Raw genomic sequence first — 20,850 nt, forward strand, 5'->3', positions numbered from 1 at the left:
GACACACGTTTGGCGTTACGTCACCATTAAGCGACTCTGGGTTTGTTGTTGACGGTACATTCTGTTAATTTCATATTTTCTGTTGCGTAGGGTAACTATAAACCAAGATTTACCCAGACACGTGCTCTTTTCACGACTGGGTTTCCCAGGGCCCCTGAATGCATCACGTTAATTTAAATGACCGTAACTCTGCTCATATTGGTTTATCGGAGAAATTCCACCAGTTTATGAAAGATAAGAAGTTGCTCTTACAGCCAGTGTCGGTACATTGCGGTAATTTTACTCCCACGTAACGGAAACATTAAAGATGCCACTTTGTTTTGACGAAATCGACCCAAGGAACAGAGAGAACCGAGTGAGTGAGAAAGAAAGAGATTAAAACAGACCAAATAACGGTGGATTTATTAAAAATGAAAGACTCTCTCTGATGATAAAAACCACCATGAATGGAGGTTCAAATGGATTTGAAAACAAAAGGAGGAAACTGAGCCTATAAAGGTAAGATCAGTTTAATTTCTGGATCAATAAATGTCGTTCTGATTTTGTGGAGCTAGTCTTTGTGTACATTAATATAAGTGTAAATAGATGCTTTTAATGTGTGAGACAATTTAGGACAGAGTTTGTGTGTTTTTAAACTTTGTGTGTGTCTGTGTCCATCTGATCATATATCTCCATCACATTCAGTTTTCCTTTTGATGAACATGACATTATCTAACTCTTCTTTTATTTCTTCTTCTTTAAGTCCATGCAGAGTGGCCACGCCCCTCCCTGGACATTAAAACCATAAGCTGACCCTAGTTTCCATCATCTGGTCTAGACCCATCACTTCTACAGACAACGGACAGAATAAAGCTCAGAGTCAACATGGGAACATGGGATGCTCTTATTTATTGAAATGTATATTAAATGATTATTTAATTTTCTGTAATTTTATTTTTTAAGAGATGTTTTAATTGTTTCAATATTTTAGAGACTTAAGGAACAGATTGTTATAATGCATAAAGGTGATTTACTTGAGTCAGCACTAATTTCAGATTGTTTTTAAGTCTTTGTATAAAAATACTTTAATAGGACAACAATTATGTGCAGAGCTGCAGAATGCGGATGTTGTGCCGCAAAGTCGCGCGTCGCGCGGTACCAACGTCATCACATTTGCGTGCGGGTCGAGTCGAGTTGTGCGTGCGCATGCGCGGCCAACCGTGCCAGTCTGGCACGGTGTTTGGACCACCTCTTCCAGCAGGACCATCGGGCCGTTAAACCCCCTGCGGTGCAGTTCACACCTACGCAGGCCAGACAATGGCCCCCATGGTTTCATACATGCACAGAGCTGGTTAGGAACGGCCCTGGTTGCCAGTGTGAGTACACCCTCAGTCTCAGATAGATCCTTCCTATGCCCGTCCCTTCGGTCCAATTAATGACGCAGTGCATGAGCTCACATCTGTAATGTAGCGCACAAAGGCCTCTGAATGGCTGCATCTACTTTTAGCAATGCTCTCCTCCCTTCCAGTGTGAGTGGAGACAGACACATCCGCTGTGTAACCCTGCATTTATTGTGCTTGTTGTATGGGAAGCATATTGAACTCTGCACTTAAAAACCTATTTTTAATTCTCTGGGCAGGGCTTGTGTGGCCACCGGCTTGTGGGCAACAAATGGACCAGTGGAGTACGTGTCGATGGAACGAAAACAGGCGTTTTGTGTTTGAGAGGGAGGGGGTGAAGGTGTGAGCGTCAGGTGTATCCGGTACATTGAAGGAAATACATGAGAAGGCGACCATGCATTGTACACCTACAGTATGAAGTGATTCAAACTCAAAGGATCTCCTTCAGTAATTCAGAGCACTCACATTTCCACACGCACTTGAATCAAAGGAAGAACAAAATACACATGATGAATGTTGATGTGTCCATTAGTCTCAGTTTCAGACTGCTGCATGTATTTGTTTCTACAGAAAAAGAGATGGAAAAGGCGTTAAGAAAGCAGTTAGGGTCCTTGAGGGCTGCAGTCCTGCAAGTCTTTGGTTGTGTCTCCTAAATGACTGTGGTGTCATTTGAGTTGCCAACTATGGTTGTTTAGTCCAGCGGTTCTCATCTGATCTCACCCTGGGACCCATATTTTGCCACGGTCATTAAATCGCGACCCACTTTTTTTTAGAATTCAACAAGCCAAATGTAGTTTTTTAAAAATAGCTGTTCAAAACACACATATACAATCTTACTATATATATTTTCCTGTGCTACATGCATTTCACAGCATGCCTGTCAAGAAAAAGTTTCTTTTAAGATAAAAGACAAGGCCAACATGACAGACATTAAATATTTATTTATTTTTGACCAGCTGTCCGCGACCCAGAATCGGTGGTTTAGTCGACTAATTGGTCGATGCCGTCGTGGTCGACCAAGATTTTCATTGGTCGACCAGAAATGGGATCAGTTTCAATAGCGTAAAAAAAAAAAAATGCAATGCACTTATATCGGTGATAAGGATTAAATATCAAACAGAATGTATTTAATGCCTAAACATGATCCTATGTCCAGCAACAGCTGTGTGTGAGTGCGTGCTGTGCTGCAAAAAAAAAAAAAATGTTGCTTGAAACACAAGCATCCACTGTTATGCATCTATCCGTTTTCTGCACAAGAACATGGATTATCCATGATACATAGATTATGTAAATAGATCCACTGCTGCCTCTGGCGCCGCGGGCACACTGCACACCTGTGTTTCACGTGCGTTTGTTTCCCCGTGCGCTGATCTGACTGACATTTATAACAGTTGTTTATTAATAAATGCAGGCTTACCACTAAAACAAACGTAAATATGACATTTGTATGAGGAAACAATAGGTTTTAATTGTCGGTTTCAGGTCGGGCTCTGATATAAATACCTAATGTCTGTCGGTTTCACTTTTGCTTTGTCGGGTTCTGGTCAAAGCCTGAATAACGTTCATATCATATATGGTATGTGTTTAAAAGCAAATCGGCACCACAAAACGCCAAAATAAAGTATTTGTCTCTCTTTTTCTTTCTCCTCGTCCTCCTCCACCTGCTCATTCGTTCTCAGTTTTTTTTTTTTGGTTGACTAATCGCTACATGTGCCATAATCTTGGTCAACCAACCATTTCCTTGGTTGAATACAAGCTATTCAGTGTAACCAGGTGGTGAAACAGCAGAGCAACATTAATCAAGGTCAGAAATTCAGAGCTCCAGATTAGAAAGGATTAGGATTTTTCTTTTTGAATGAAGCAATGTTAATGTAAAGTTTATGTAAAGTTTGTCATCACAATAATAAACCAGTACATGCATACTACATGCTATTTTGCCAAAAATGATAATCGTGATGCAAAAATAAGATTTTTGTAGATTTCTGATACTACAAACCATTAAAAAGCAATTTCTCCATTAAGATGTGAAATTGTAAATATTAAATTATTATTATCCATCCATTAATTTTCTGACCCGCTTGTTCCTGTTTTCAGGGTTGTGGAGGGTCTGCTGGTGTTTATCTCCAGCTCTCACTGGGTGTTAGGTGGGGGGACACCCTTAGACTCTCATTCACATTCACTCCTACGGGCAATTCAGAGACTCCAACATAACAGTCACACATGCAAACTCCACACAGAAAGGATCCAAGTGTCCACCGCTGGGCTTGAACCCGGGACCTGTGAGACGGACATGCTAAAAAATAAATAAATAAATAAACTAGCACATACTTAGAAGCTGTTTGGCCAAAAATGATAATCATGATGCAAAATAACAGTTTTATCCCTATTTTTTTTAATTTATAATACAAACCATTAAAACCAATATTATAATATTATTATTACCAATAATAATAATAAAAATAATAGCTATCACAATAAAGAATTTTAGTAGGTGGCGCCCTGTCCAGGGTGTACCCCTGCCTAGAGCCCAGTGTGAGCCAGAGATAGGCACCGGCAGACCCCCACAACCCTGAAAAACAGGAATAAGCTGGTCTGAAAATTGATGAATGGAATTGTTCCTCATACCTGTTTTTTTTTTGTTTTTAAATCCAACAAATTAGTTACATTTAATATAAGTGTGTTCGGATATAGCAGATATAATTAAGTAAAATAAATAGTTAAAAAAAGATTTTTGTCAGTTTGGTGACAATTGAACATTCCGTCCAGGGACTTCAGATGAAAAATAGCCTTCTAGCTAAATCTGGTATATTTTCTGTATTGATACTAATGTACACTGTCCCTGTTAAATACACAGAAATAAATAAAATATAGTTTAAAAATATAGATCATACACATGTGGTCGAATGACTGCAGCAAATCATTTATAATTATTGAAGGTAGATTTCTCATTGAATGATTGTCTCTTAATGGTATTATATAATTGTAAAAGCTTAAATACTCCATGTCACACACGCGCACACACACACACACACCACACACACACGCAGACACTGACCACTTTGGGTTTAAACGGAGGCTGGATGTCTCTGTTGGCCAGTCGTTCCCAGTCGATGCGTCTGAAGAAAGCTTGTTCTTTGACGTCCCTCTCGCCCTCTGGTCCACAGCCCAGACGTTTGGATGGGTGTTTGGTCATCAGCTGGTGACAGAGAAAGAAGATGAGGATGATGATGATGATGATAATGTGAGGGGAAAAGTTGTAGATTAGTAGATGAACTTGTGTCACAGCTTCTTATAGTCACTATTTCATGGAGGATGTCAAATCCTAACAGACAAAGGTTGATTAAAAGGCTCGATCAGTCGCTGCCTGGTTTGAAAAGGAAGTGCAGAAACTTGTGCTCTGTATGTTAAATATTGGCAGGAAGCTTCCTGCTGCAATGATGGTACTGTGACTCAGCTGAAGCATCTGGAACACAAAGTTCCTGCTCTGTTTGTGCTTATAACACATCTATGATAAATATCTATTAAGTCTTGTCACGTTTCATGTCTGCGCTGGAATGCAATCATGTGATTAATAGAAAACCTTTTCACATCGCGCGCACTCTGGACCAAGTAATGTTGAAAAAGACTTTATTTGCTAACTTACTTCAGACACCTAATGCAGCGTCCAATGCTTTAAAAAGAAGTCTTTCCTGTCTGAGGCTCCCACAGCCTAAACTGAATCTAAAGCCCTATTCACACATGCAATTTGTAATAATTGCGGTGAATATCTGTGATGTTAATCTGGTACGAATCGGCCATGTCAGTTATTTATAAAGTTAAGATTCCCTCGCAAATTACCTACTATATTTTTCAGAACTTTGAGGTCCTATGATAATACGAATCCAATGCAAATAGCCATTCTGTGATTTGGACAGAAATGGGCGGGATCTTATGCGTGATTGCGCGTTGTTTAGTTTCCGGGACACATGTTTATTTACTTTTGGCAAATTTTAAGGTTTCGTCTCGCGTCCAGTGCCTACTTTTCTTCTTAGCGCCCGCCATGTTGAAAACAATGTGAGCGAATGTTACGCAATACGCAGCGCGTTAACATCATATCCGGGAGATCTCCGTAAATTTCAGCAAAATCTCAGGCTTCGGTTATCCCGTGCAAATGCGCCACATAAAAGCAGACGTTGGGGGGGTCATTTATTTATTACATGGGGCCCCCCACTAAAAATGCTAATCTCTAATTGTAATGTGGGTGTTTACACTGAGACTTGACAAAATTAGCTTAATATTAAATTAACATTACCTAGTATTGGCTAGCTTTAGCATTAGGTGAGCATTAACATTAGCCAAACATTAGCATTAGCTTAGCAATAGGATTAACATAGCATTAGCATTAATCTAGCAATAGCATTAACATAGCACTAACACTATCCTAGCATTAACCAAGCAATGCTATTTAATATTAACATTAACCTAGCATTAACACTAATCTAGTATTAGCATATATATACTGTAGTATATATTTTTTGCCGACTTCAATGTTCTTATAAATTTTAAGCTGTTGAATGTTTTCTGTTGCACTTTTTGATCATGTAAAGCACATTGAGTTGCCTTGTGTATGAAATGCGCTATACAAATACATTTGCCTTGCCTTGCCTTAGCATTAGTCCAGCAATTATACTAGCCTAGCATTAGCCTAGTGTAGAGATAGGTGGTACTAACTAACAAACAAGCTCGGAGAGAGGCTTCCAGCGTGTAGTCTTGAAGCATAACTTTATTGGAGTGCCTTCCTTACCACCTCCCAAGCCCCACCACACGGGGCAGCATCACCCCATGTATCCTATGAAATCCCTTAACACTACACCTAGCAATAGAATTAGCATAATATTAGCATGAACCTAGTATTAGCCTAGCATTAGCAGTAGCCTAGCAATAACATTAACCTAGCATTTGCATTCACGTAACAATAGCATTAACCAAGAATTAGCATTAATCTAGCATTAGCATTTACCTAGCATTATCATTAACCTAGCATTAGCTTTCTTCCTCACATTGAACACAATTAATCTCTTTCTGAAATTCATTTAGTTCTGTGAATGCTGCAATTGTACTTTACAAAAAAAAAAAAAAAAATCCTAAATGTAAAATGACTGAGAACCCTTTTTTTTTTCAAATTAAACTATTTCCGTTCATCTATTATCCACAATAAAACTATAACATTTCGTTTTTTCTTATTAGGCACTTAACTTTCAGGCATGTGTCAAAGTGCATAGCAGCTCTGTTCCCTTCAATGTGTGAATGGTTGGATTTGTCTGATATTAAGCTCTGGGACTACTTTAGAGGTAATGCAGGTGCTTACTCCTTTGCAGATGACCACAGCTTCTTTAGACATGGACTTGGGGTAGGACACATTGTGCTCCATGACAGACTGGAAAAGCTCATCCTCGTCTTCACCATCAAACGGCGGCTGAAAAAGGACAGAGTCGACAGGTTCAGGAAGAAGGTGTGATGATGATGATTTACAGCTTCAAAGACACTGAGGTGAAAACCCTAGCAGTGAAGGTGTAGGTGTCATGTTGCTGTGTAACAGACGATATATACTGACTTATTTTGTCTTCTATTTTGAAATAATATGTGAAGGTTATTCAGACTATTTTTTTCCCCAGTTTTTTTAATCTCCTTTGATGATTTCCTTATGAAATAACTCGTAATGATACATCAAAGCAATCACCTCTAAGGAAGACAGACAGTTGGCAGTTGAAATATGTCAGGAGATCAAATCTCTTTAAAAAAAAAGTTGTCTGAATAAACATAACCTTATAGACAGACTTAAGCAGGAGTAATAGGTACTTTGTTAGGAATACCATGTGGATTTCTCCAATCTGGTTTGCTTTGTAGAAATGAGCAAACAAACTTTACATTTGGCCTTGTGTGTGTGTGTGTGTGTGGTGTGTGTGTGTGTGGTGTGTGTGTGTGACTTGTGAGTGTGAAACCAATCTTCTGTTAGGGCTGGGATGGTGTGAAAAATATCTTTCACCAGACTGTTGCCTGGAAACTGTAACATTGGAGCTTCTTTAGCTGCATCAGGACTTCATGAGTCAACAAAGAACTTACAAAAAAAGTTTGTTCCTTACTGTTACTTTGTATAACACTCACATTGGAAGTTTTCTTGATGTTATGAAACCTAAAACGATACATTTTCCAAATATTTGACATAATAATCATCTCTTTTATCATCAGAATAAATCTCACAAATGTGTTAGTCATAATTCTCATCTGCATCGATTAACAAAAGCTATACATGCCATTAAATTACATTATTTTCATTAATTTGGCACTGGATAAATAAATCATATTTATATCAACATGATCCGTTTGATAGGACCAAAGAAGTGTTACTGCATAGTTTCAGCGAGATTCTTTTTGAATAGTATGTTAAGTTGAGGTTTTGTTTATTGAGACAAGGTTTTTCAGGAAATTTTCATCTCCCGACCTGTTTGGACTGTCAACTGCCAGTCTTCGTCAGAGGGTTAGGGTTTGATCGCCTTTGATGCTTCCTTTGATGTTCACTTGACCTCCATGTAAAAGCTCAGCAGGACACCTCTGACTAAGACTGGCAGTTGACAGTCAAAACATGTCTGAATAAACAAAACATTAACATCAACTACTGTTAAAAAAGAAGACAAAATGAATCTCGCTGGAACTATTACATGGAAGTCAAGTGAAACTTCAAAGGAAGCCTCAAAGGCGATCAGCAGAAACACATCTGAGGACTGGCTGCCGACAGTCGAAACATGTCGGGAGATAAACAATTCCTAAAAAACCTTGTCTGAATAAACAAAATTAAACTCAACCAAATGTTACTGCAATTATTAGAACAAACATTTTTAGGCATATTAATCATACACACAACAGGGAGTCAGTCAGTGGCTGTGGGTAACTTGGCTTTGTTTTTTTTTTAATTATGTTTATGTTTAATTATTTTATTTATTAAATGTATTACTTTATTAAGATTATTTAATTTATTCATTTTCTTCTTATTATTATCAACAACATTACATCTAAAATAGTTTTTTATATGAAAAATACAGGGACCGGTCTGTGTTATGAAACATTTGTGGATGGATTTAAAAAAATAAAACTTTATTGACACTATCTTACCTGCCCTGCCAGCATCTCATAGAGTAGAACTCCATAGCCCACCAGTCACAGATTTGCCATAAGGCTGATACCGCTATGATCTGAAAGAAACAGAAAGACGACGGAGAAAAGCAAGTAAGATACACACCTATCAGCAGTATGAAAACATTATTACCAGCATCGCAGATAACGACAATGTTTTATCGGATGCTTGTTTCACTGCAAATACAGGTGAGTCATGCAAGTGTAACTTTACAATTTAAAAAGAAGCTGCGTGGAAATACATCAGAGGAATGTCAAGCAAGAATCTAAAAGTCTCCTCGCATCTTTACTTGAAAAAAATCACCCTCATTAAAGACAGTCAGCTATTTTAAGGTTGCAAAAACAAAAACGCTTTCTACTACCATCCAATTTATCATCCCACGCTTCCCTCCCCACACAAAAACACACACACACACACGCAGCTGCCCCAGCCAAATAGAAAAATTAAGACAATAATTTACATTATGTTCTTTGAAAAATTGATTCAAGAACCAAATGATGCATAACATTGGGTTGTTGTTTTTTTGTTGTTAAAAGAAACATTAAAAGAATGAAATGTAAAAAGTGTGACGGTTAGAGACTACATCTTGGAAAAGAACAAAATTTTAGAAACATCTTTGATATTCTGCATACTGAGTCATCTCAGATTTATCAATGCCTTGGGGTTTAAACTGTTGAGGAATTGTTGGAAAGAATCAAGAATTTACATGACATGTCCTGTGATAAACTGGGAGTAAGGACTTCCCTCACCTCCCACCTGGGAGTCAGGGTGGACAGATGGCAGACACATGGTGGGGTGTTGGACTCTAATGAGCCTCTAGAGCAGAGTCAATGGTTCTCAGTGCACTATTTGTACAGGTTAAGTCTGTATATTGATTTTAAAAAGTGCAAAACGGATACAGAACATGCCCACTCTCCTTTTCCTTTTGTATGTAGCTACTGTTATTGTGATAAGGGAAAAATAGTATATTTTTGAACTTTGAGTATAAAGATAAAAGGTTTTAGTGGCAAATAAGCAGAAAAAAGATTGCTCAGGTTGTCTAAGTCCATCTAGGTTTCATTTGTAATTGCGCTGAGTGCATAACTATGGCCAATTAAAAAAATTTGTGTTGTATGTGGGTAGCCATGTGATATATAAAACTATGTATGCTTTTCTTTTCATTATTTTATTAAATTATATATATTTTAAACCTACATGGAAAAGAGGTGATTTGAACCTTAAAGGAATTTTATTTATAATTTTTATTTCTCTTGAGTTTTGTTTTAAGAAAGAGGACTCGTAAAGACCGCATGCACCTATTTATTTTATTATTTTATCTGTTTTATCTGTCTAATTGTGTTGTATGCCATCCTTTGTAAACATTGTGTGATTGTTAAAACAAAAATACAGAAAAAATAAAAACTAAAACAAAAAAAAAACAGATGCAGAAACTGTCTCCATACAGCTGCGAAATGTACGATGTATGTCAAGCTATAAAAAGAGCACAGCTCATCTATAGAAGGAAGGAGAACACTATCTACACTAGTAACAGAGCAGAAAGTCAGAAAAATTAACATATATATATATATATATATATACAGTATATATACATGTATTATTGTTTAATTGTCATTCAAATCACATTGTGATTCAAGCCTCGACATTCAGTATTTTCTTTGTGTCCAAATGTTATCATACATCATAGCAGATTGCTGTGTGAATGATTTCCTGTTCTGTGATGATTGGGGTTCAGTAATAGCTGCTCCTGTGAGGAACCTTAGAAAAGGAGATTGATCACAATGCAGACTGTAGAAAATAGCACCTTATTGTTATAGTGTCGTGTGTTATTTATTTATTGTATTTATTTATTTATTATTCAGTTTATTTCCGACATGGTTACATTCAATTTTTTTTAAATTTTTTTTACAATTTTTTTATTATTTTTTTTGTACATGCCGAAAAAGGAGACGAGAGAAGCAGTTTGCTTATCTGGGTCCGTCCCCTGTTTTACCATCGCAAATTTTACATGGGTTTACATGTCTCTCTGGTCAAACATTCTTGAGTTGTTCTGAACAGTCCTTTTTTGTGTATTCTCATCTGTAGTCAGTGTTGTCTTTTTTTTTTTTTTCCTCCTCCTCTCTATCGTTGTTCGTGTTGGCCTTGTTCCCTGCCAGACGTTTGTTAGCATTCCTCCAGTGCAAGAATAGTTCCTCTTTCGAAGGTGTTTGGAAGTTTTTTTCCCTTTTCATCCATAATGTCACCACTCGGGAATGTCTCTTTTGGACACACAAGTTTGCAGCTTGTTTTGCCTCTACATCAAGGTTAATCCAGCTGTTGTTAGTTCTATTGGCAGTGTTGTATTTTCCACTGTTAGATTTAACTTGTATAAACACATTATTATATCTTAGTTCATAAGCAAGGTAGTAATTTCATTGTACAGGAAAATGTGTTTCTAACTGCACATATGACAATAAACACTTTGAATTTAAATTTAATGTAATCCCACCACCTAGCAATTGAAATGAATAAATGACAGACCTTTTTTACTCTTGGTTTCCACATTTAATTCAGTCTCCGTAAAATAATCACAGTCTGAGTTTTGTTTCCAGTGTTTATATAGATCTGGGTCCATATCCATGATTACCATCAGTAATGTTGTTGTTTAGGTGGATCCTTCGTATTTTCCCAAGTCTTCCATCGTTTTGATGAGGATTGGTTTTCCGTTCTCTTCTCCCAGTGGTGTGATGTAAATTCTGCAGTTCCTTGTCCACGTCTTTAAAATCTTTCCTCCTTTTTTTATTTGGCGTGCCTTCCATGCGATGCTTGCATTTTTTTTGTCAGGCTTTCATTAATAAAAACCTTCATTTCCTTCAGCTTTCTTCCTTGCTTCAGTAGTTCTCCTTTGAATTTCATATTCATGAAGGTTATTTTTACAGCTCTGTTATCATTTTTCTTTGGCAGGAGATGGCAGGAGTTGATGTTGTCAGGGTTCAGGACAATGTCCTTCGACTCCAGGTAGTCAATGACCTGTTGTTCAATCGATTTTGTTTCTTCGTCACTCGCGTAACTCCTGGGTTTTATCTTTAGGCCTGTGATGATGACATCTTTCTCTCTTTCCTTTTGTTCCAGCTGTTCAACCCTGGCGTTCAACGATTTTATCTCTTCAGCATTTCTTTCATTCTTTTCTTTCAGTACCTTTGCTTCGCTTTGTAGGTTTTCCAGTGAGTTTTCCAGCGTCTTTTCCAATGACTTTATCTCAGCAGATAGGTTTCGTAGACCCTCGCGTATCATCTCCTTGACCTCTTCCAAACCCGAAATTGGGTTCTGAAGGGCCTCCCTGCGGTTTTTTCACCATTTTCCTTCAGTCTTGGGCCCAATTTTTCAGGCTGTTCAGCTGTAGCCAAGGTTGTGTTATCGGAGCGAATGAAAATACGTCTGCTCTCTCCAAAGACCAGAGACATACCTAAATTTTATTATACATGTATAATCAGGTGAATGAATAAAACATTTCTTCTAAATTGAAAAAAAGAATCATTTCTTCTTACAATTTATGCAGTGCAAATATTTTAATCTGAAAAAAAAATCATACAGTGCCTCTTATATTAAGTCTTCAATATAATGCACTTTTTATGCAATTTGAGTTATGTGAGTTTTAAGATGTGGCAAATCAGTAAATGATTCACCAGCAAACAAATATGTATTTGCGTATAAAGTAGAGTTTTTGATTGAATCTTTTCATCATATGAAGTAAAGTGTCTAAATTAAGCTTATTTTGTTGTCAAAATGTAGGAGTGACCTCTATTGGTTAAAGTAAGCTATTACAATTGAATTTTGCATTTTATTATTGGTTTAGAATGGTGGTTTGTGACGTTTTGGTGGCGTCTTACATCACCAACCAGCACTTTTGGCCCCGCCCCTCCTATAAAAACTAGCACATGTTGACGCTGCAATCTGTGGCGAGTCGGTTGGATTTAAAGGATTGTAAATAGCGAGGAATAGTTCGTGTTGAGTAGTTAGTATAGTATAGATCGTTCCTTTGAGATTTCATAGTACAGACTGAGCGTGGCTTAACTGCTTCAATAGCCCCGCCCATAGTTAAGGCATATTTTGATTTTCCAGCCTAAACCTCAGTTTAATTCATTAGCAATGCTGATGAAAGCTTACCTCAGGTGCGATGTAGTCTGGAGTGCCGCAGAACGTGCGTGTGTTCATGCCTTCATACATGTTCTCTTTACACATGCCAAAGTCCGCGATCTTAATGTGTCCCTCTGAGTCCAGCATCACATTGTCAAGCTTTAGGTCCCTGCAGCACAGAGAGGGTCATACATTAGTGACTGATGACATCCAGTGTTTACTCATCCTTACACATTAAAGCACATCATATTTTGTGTAAAAAATTCATATTCAATCACAACCTTTGTTTCTTCAGCCATCAAACTGTATGTGGCTCTTACAATCCTGCTTTTAGGGAACTATTAATTGTTTCCTTCCCCTCGCTCACTTCACTCATGCACACCCTCCTGCCCTACCTAGGTCTAAATCAGGGGCGTATTATGTGTATTATTACACTGTTATGTACAAATTAACTTTGCAAAGCAAGTTAACATGTCTATAGAATAACATTTGAACTCTCGTTGCCAGCAGGAAAATAGAGGCAAGTAAATACTGGTCACAGAAATACACTGTGCTACTTTTTAAGGCATTGTGTTGCATTGTACATTTTTTTTTCTCCTTTTTCCAATGAGCAATTTATGAGAACTCAGATGTTTATTAAAGTTCTTACCTTCAATATTTCAAGACTTAAAAGAATTTGTGTTAATAGTTACACAATATTTGTAAGGATATCACTGCATTCTGTCTGATTTGTTTTCCACTTTGTGACCCATGTTGTTATGAAAGTAGTCACGAAGAAGAAGTTACAGGTCTGTGAGAGCCAGAAATCTTGCTTGTTTGTAAGTGCCAAAGACTTATTTTATCTAAGAATTTACACATAAATTATCTAAAAGTCATACAGTGTTATTTCCTGGATTTTTTTTTCACATTCTGTCTCTCACAGTCAAAGTGTACCTGATGAAAATTACAGGCCTCTCTCATCTTTTTCAGTGGGAAAACTTGCACAATCGGTGGCTGCCAAATACTTTTTAGCCCCACTGTATATAGATAATGGAGGCGCTTCAAATTAACATTACAAATTACAGTAAGTCCTGTGATGTATCCCCAGTAACTACATTTAAAATGATCAATTATAATGTTACTCACCTGTATATGATTCCCTTTCGGTGTAAAAAAAACAAACCAACGGCAATTTCTGCAGCGTAAAACCTAAAAAATAGGAAACACATACATGTTACATTAAAATAAAATCATCCCCACAAAATAAGTAATGTTTACATTTTCATTTAAATTTAACCCTAAAATTCAATAGCTTAAAAGATGATTTTAAAATGTCTGCAAAAATATCTAAATAATTACATATTTTGAAAAATAACTTCAGTAAATAACCTTTTTCTGTAAGAATTTGAAGAATCTAAAATAAACGTATTTACACTCTATGCAACATTAAGTCATGTAAAAAGAAAGTGTGCTGGATGGAAGCAATATAATGTATGTTGTCCAGTATTTAACTGAATAAAATGATGTATATCACATAAAATCATGTACACAAAATAATGGTCTGAGTAGTATTTATTTTTCACCTTGTTCAAAAGACCATAAACATTATCATTATTATTATTTTTTTAAAGCAAACTGTTATTCACAGAAAACAGATAATTGTGGACCCAGTTTGTGTCACAAAAATTAAGGAAGAATCCAGTTCTTTTATTTTGAAGGAGATGTATCTACCGCTCACAGTTCACGGCAATGAGTTGGTAGTTTGTTTGTTTTTTCAAATAATCATCTACTATTCACGTAATGAAAAAAAAACATGTTTTGGTTTCTGGTCTGTACTATTGCTCTGTCTGTGTTAATACATTGTAAAATGAAGTTGTATCATTTGTGATCCTCAAATGGCTTTTTGATTTTTGATTAAAAGGTAGCTAAAAAAAGACAAAAGATTAAAAAATAAAAAAAGCATCCTCTAAATGCATTATACGACATTATCATCATCTGATGTTGTTGTAATGGCTTTGGTGCTATCGCATAAAGCATTAGCTTAAGATGTCTGCAGAAGATTTCCTGCAAGGTACGACGCTGTTCCCTGAGGACGTGAGTGAGTCCTTACACTGCCTGTGGCTCCTTGAACTTTCCCATACGCTGAATGTGATACATGAGATCCCCTCCATTAATGTACTCCATCACAAAGTACAGCCGATCCTGGAATAATAAGAGAAGGGTCGTTGTCCTCAGGGCTTTTAACAGATGTACACAAATGTACAGAGCACATTAGGCTGAATGAAGCCTGAACCTATAATGCAAGCCATCATATTCACATGTCATCGTCATATCTTTTTAGATGCACTATGCTAAGTGTTTGCTTCCCTTTCAATGCAGCGGCTTGCTCAATTTATACACCTTTGTTAAAAGTCATCAAGCTTTGATCAGGTAGTGCAGTTTTTTTTTTTTTTTTTTTACTGAAAACTCACTGACTCACTCTGTCTACGCACATGGCTGACGTCACACAACAGATTTCATTTTCAGGGCTATTAGCACCAAGGCGCTGTTGGTATGTGAAAAACCAACATACGCAGGTAAAATAGCTCGTCACACAATGGACACAAAGCTCTGAATTCAAATCACAAAGTTTAAAAAGAACGTTGATGAGAGTTTCATTGTATAGTTTGAAACTCACCACAGTCTGGAAGCAGGAGTGCAGCTGTGTGAGGAACGGTGGTTTGTCTCTCTGAGCCAGGACTCTCTTCTCCACCATTGTACATTCCACATCGTCATCCTGGATCACCACGTCCTTCTTCAGGATCTTTATAGCAAAGAGCTCCTCCGTCGACTTCATCTCAGCGAGCATCACCTGCAGAACAGAACAGAGAAGCCACGGGTCACAAAAACACTGAGAGTAAAACATTACAATCAATGAGTTAGCTCTTTAAATTGTAATGCAAGAAACGCAAATTCTTTGATTTTGAATGAATACATAAATAAATAACCTGAATTTTTTTGTGAAATGAAAACATGTTTGATTTTTCAATTGAAATAAGACCATGCTCTATGCCAGGGTTACTCAAATGAGGGTACGTGTACCCATAGGGGTATGCGATGACACTACATGGGGTACTTGAGAGACAAAGAGTGGAAAATAAAAAATTAAAGTTTTTAAAAATAAGGGTTTTTATGTTTTATTTTAAATCCAAAATGATAATAATAATGATGGAAATTAACTTGATTAGAAAATACAAGTTCCCACCCTAGGCGGGAGACGACCGAAAATGATAAAAATTGTAAGAATAATTAGCCTTACGAGGCACTAAACACTGTTTCTTTACACTTGTTTACAAAAAAAGTTAGTACAAGTACGTAGCGTCTTAGGGTTAGGTTTTAGGGTCAGGTTTAGTACAAGTACGTAGCGTCTTAGGGTTAGGTTTAGGGTCAGGTTAGTACAAGTATCGTAAGCATCTTAGGGTTAGGTTTAGGGTCAGGTTAGTACAAGTACGTAGCGTCTTAGGGTTAGGTTTAGGATCAGGTAGTACAAGTACGTAGCGGTCTTTGGGTTAGGCTTAGTGTCAGGTTAGTACAAGTACGTAGTGTCTTAGGGTTAGGTTTAGGGTCAGGTTAGTACAAGTACGTAGCGTCTTAGGGTTAGGTTTAGGATCAGGTTTGTACAAGTACGTAGCGTCTTTGGGTTAGGCTTAGGGTCAGGTTAGTACAAGTACGTAGCGTCTTAGGGTTAGGTTTAGGGTCAGGTTAGTACAAGTACGTAGCGTCTTAGGGTTAGGCTTAGGGTCAGGTTTGTACAAGTACGTAGCGTCTTAGGGTTAGGTTTAGGGTCAGGTTAGTACAAGTACGTAGTGTCTTAGGGTTAGGTTAGTACACGTACGTAGCGTCTTAGGGTTAGGTTTAGGGTCAGGTTAGTACAAGTACGTAGCGTCTTAGGGTTAGGTTTAGGGTCAGGTTAGTACAAGTACATAGTGTCTTAGGGTTAGGTTAGTACACGCACGTAAAGTCTTAGGGTTAGGTTTAGGGTCAGGTTAGTACAAGTACGTAGCGTCTTAGGGTTAGGTTAGTACAAGTACATATCGTCTTAGGGTTAGGTTAGTACAAGTACATAGCGTCTTAGGGTTAGGGTTAGTTTAGGTTATAACCCAATATCGCAACAATTTTTAGTGTTAGGTTTAGGTTTACGGTTAGGTTTAGTCTTAGTCACGTGACGTAAACTGGCCAAATAGGGACGCTGCGTACGGATAGAATGTTGGTATATTATATGGCAACCGTACAGATATCCACTGCCTTGTTTGTTGTTGGCTCTGTTTAGGGAAGGGGCGCTATGGTCGTTTCTTCAACTCTTCTTTGATTGGTTACTCTGCGCAAGTTTGTGTCGCTTTGCTCAGTTCCCAAGAACTCTCACTTTAGCCAAAAGAGTTTGACAACCACTGCTCTATGCAACATCCAATAATTACAAAGATGGGCATTATCATAATATGTATTATTGTGTAAAGGTTTAAAACTGAACAGACACTTTTACTGAGGTTGGTTTTACTGAGCAAAAATATTACCATTAGTTAGAAATACAGGATGTTTTTAGGGTTACCCAAAGCCATTTTGGAAAAGACTCATTGGAAGAATTTAAATAACATAAAAAAAACCCTCCATAAACAACATTTAACCCACCTTTCCAAAGCTGCCCTTCCCCAACAGAGCCAGGAAGTTGAAGTCACTGAGCCGAACTCTGTCCATGTTTCCAGACGGCAGGCTGAACCGCCGGTGGTCTGTAGGTGTGATCACTTTCTTACCATGGCCGAATTTGGCTTTCTGTAAAAGACAATATTCATACATGTTAATTACAACAAGCATTATGGGTGTACCATGTGAGATTCTAAGGAAAATTCTGGTTCGTTTTGTACAAATTTCTTCTCTTTTAAGATCAACAATGGATATAGAACCTCAGATAGCAGATGAACAAAAGAAGCAGTGAATGGTCTCATCAGACATGCAGCTGTTATGTAACAGCTGCTCCTATTTATGTCCCACTCTCACACATGCTGATTCATTTTCACCAAAATACAGACAGCAGAATGTGCCAGAAAGGAAAAAACACTTGTTATTTTTTCATTTACAGAATATCGAAGTGAAAGAATAAACTCTAGCCATCATTGTAGGAAATAATGTTTTAGTTCAAATGTGAGTGCAGCCTTTATATTAACATTAGATGTAATGAGCACAGACAGACTCCTTCATAACTGGAATCCTGTCTGTATAGCACCAATTTCCACATTGAGTTCACAGTAATGTGCTCCCCCTCAGCGGTGGTGGAAGCTGGCAATTTGTGTTCGGCGGGGACTAGCGGCGCTGCGAGGTTCCCTGTTGTTACAATGACTGGCCCACCAACGCCAGAACGAACAAAAAGTGCAATTAGGATCTAAACGTTCTGCGTTTCCGTTAAATCGAAAGGAGAAACCAAGTCATGGGGCCAACATCTGTTACCATGACAACCATTTCCTCCCCTCTCCACACATGGTAGCAAAATATTGTTGGTCAAACTATTCTCAGACCTCATCAAACTCCTGAAAATGCACACGTCAAGCAGAGAAATACTAATAATAACTCACTTTTAACAGCATCTTTAATGTTCATCATCAGCCAAACAAAGAAAATATTCAAATATGAAATTATAGAGATGTAGTTTCAACTTGTGATAAATAAGATATAGTCAGTCATGCTGGAAAAGGGTTTTACTTTAGAATTAAATTGATATAATGTAATACTAAAATGTAAGTCTAGCATGTGGAGATGCAAAAGAGAAGCCAAAATAGTTTTTAAAGAATATTACAGCAGATGTTAAATTCATGTGGGAAAGAAAATTCCTTCAATTAAAAACCTTTACACCTAATTAAGCTTCATGTCTGATTTAAATCCATAATCAAAACATCATAAAGGTGACTTTTGTGTAATATATATGATTCCCTTAAATAATATTTAATTAAATAAATATTTAATAAAAACTGTGTTTAATCTCTTCACTCCATAGCCTTAGATATAGATAATAATATATTTTATTTTATTCTTTTGCACAACACAAATGTTGCTCTTTTTAATATTGTCCTTTTTGTATGTACAGTACATCCACCTATGTCACATTTGCTTTGCCATTGTAAGCTTGTTTGTCATGCCAATAAAGCTCTTTTTAAATTAAATTTAAAATGACTACATCTATAATCTATTCATGGCCCTGCTTCATCCTACCTGGTACTGCCATCTAGTGGTCATTGTAGAAAATGATGCATCCATACATACACAGAAAGAGAAAAACAACAACCATGCATTTACAGTTGGAGTGTTCTAGACTTGGTCTTGGAGGTCTGCAGTCATGCACGCTCTTTTGATGTTTCTCTGCTCCAACACGCCTGAGCATTGTTTTTGCAGCGCTGCATGGTGAAATAATGTATTCATCCATGAGGGAAATGACTTTAAAATAATACAAATTAAAAGAAAATAATGAATAAAATAAGATAATAATAACAAAATAATCATACAAATATACCAAATGTACAAATACAATACAGATATATACAAGAATGAAGAAGCTGTCAGGTTAAAGCAAGGATTTAATCATACCAGTGTGAACAGAGGTTAGATCTGGGAACACTGTGCAGTGACAGCCTTTACAGGCCTATAGGGTTGATGCCTGAGCCTTACTTATGGCACAGGAAGTAGATATTCTTAAAATGACAGATGCATCACCAGGTTCTAAACCACAACGATTTTTTTTTTTTTAACTGTAGACGGGAAACTGTGATTAAAGGCTGTTGCTTTAAGTTTTTGGCCTCAAGCCTTCATTATCAATGAGTGCATCACAGCTCCTTCTGTTCTCTTTTCTTCTTTGATTCTTCTCATGAATTATTCAGTTGGATATATTTCTAAAAAAGTAAGCAGGTGTTGACAGAACATTAAATCAGCTTGTGTTCGCTGACATTACATGAAGGAAATGCATCGTTTTTGTGTCAAACTGCATTTTAAAGTGAATCTGATGAACAGCTGCTTTGGAGACGTGCTGTTGGGTCGCTGTTTTATTCCTACAGTGTGTGTGTGTGCATTGCCTGGACGACTTCAATAAGGAAATGTAGAACTTTAGATGATGTTAATTATGCTTCGTTACCGTTATATCCAAAGTCACAATGTTGATCACACATTTTTCTTTAACATCAACCAATCGAAGCCGTTCAAAAAAGCTGCAGTCTGCAATTTACCAAAGGTGTCCTTGCAAAGCAATTCATTTAAATATGCCTTGAATGTGCACTTACATTTATAATATATGTTGATTGATACACTTCTTTTAAAAAAAAGTGAGAGGGAAGGGTTGTGTTCAACCAAGCAAAGTGGGCAGATTGTGGAGCTGAAAGCTTTTGTTAGTTAATGTGACTGGATTGTGGCATCCACACAGGCTCAGTGTACGACTTGGTCATTGGATTTTCTGATTGAAATTTAAGGCATTTTTCTTTATCAGGGTCGAAAAAGATATAAATAAATAAATAAATAAAAGGTTGATTTTTGTTTTCTGTTGTAAGATGAAATGTTAGAAGACAAAAAACTTTTTCTCCTGGTGCAACCGGTGTCACGGTCTGAGTTTACCTCCATACTGAGATATAACCCTCACTTAATCCAATAAACATGGGTCCGTTCACTTTGAAAACAAAAATAAACATAAATAATTTTTTTTTCTTTTTTGTTTTTAGCAAAAATTCATTTTTTGGTATTGCGCATGTGCGCACATGCGTATATATGCGCATAGATAATGTCAGTACAATGCGCACTCAGTACATAACACCGGTCTGTGTCTGTTTTCAAAGTAAGAGGCGTGTATGAGGACGGTGCTGTGTTTCTGGCCAGAGCGCCAAAATATGAAGAGATGGAAGAGATTTTTCTGCAATCATGTCCTCTGAAACACACTCTTGTATTTTTAAAAAACAACCTACTGCTCAATATTCATCATTAACTTCTGTTACACAGCAGTGCAAAGCACCGTCCTGAAGCACGCTCTTATTTGAAAAGGACAACTTCCTGTCGCACAACATGAAAATTTTTTTATTTCTGTCTTTTAACATTACATTTGTTGTTTTCAGAAACAAAAAAAAGAAAAACCATCAGTTTTTAAAGCTATGTTTCATCCCTTCTTAACGCTAATAAAGAAAAAATGCCTTAAATTTATCTCTTAAT

At 37.1% G+C, this 20,850-nt stretch overlaps 1 protein-coding gene across 1 annotated transcript in view; it reads right to left on the minus strand.

The window, feature by feature from the left end:
- prkcab (protein kinase C, alpha, b) overlaps window positions 1–20,850 on the minus strand; it is a 147,480-nt gene that overhangs the window by 3,894 nt on the left and 122,736 nt on the right. The window contains 9 exon segments of the mRNA XM_028455322.1: window positions 4,435–4,575; window positions 6,727–6,834; window positions 8,529–8,563; window positions 8,566–8,608; window positions 12,694–12,832; window positions 13,789–13,851; window positions 14,753–14,844; window positions 15,320–15,493; window positions 17,308–17,448. Coding sequence (XP_028311123.1) covers window positions 4,435–4,575; window positions 6,727–6,834; window positions 8,529–8,563; window positions 8,566–8,608; window positions 12,694–12,832; window positions 13,789–13,851; window positions 14,753–14,844; window positions 15,320–15,493; window positions 17,308–17,448 — 936 coding nt within the window.

This window comes from Gouania willdenowi, chromosome 8 (genome assembly GCF_900634775.1).
Source record: "Gouania willdenowi chromosome 8, fGouWil2.1, whole genome shotgun sequence".
Lineage (NCBI taxonomy): Eukaryota > Metazoa > Chordata > Actinopteri > Blenniiformes > Gobiesocidae > Gouania > Gouania willdenowi.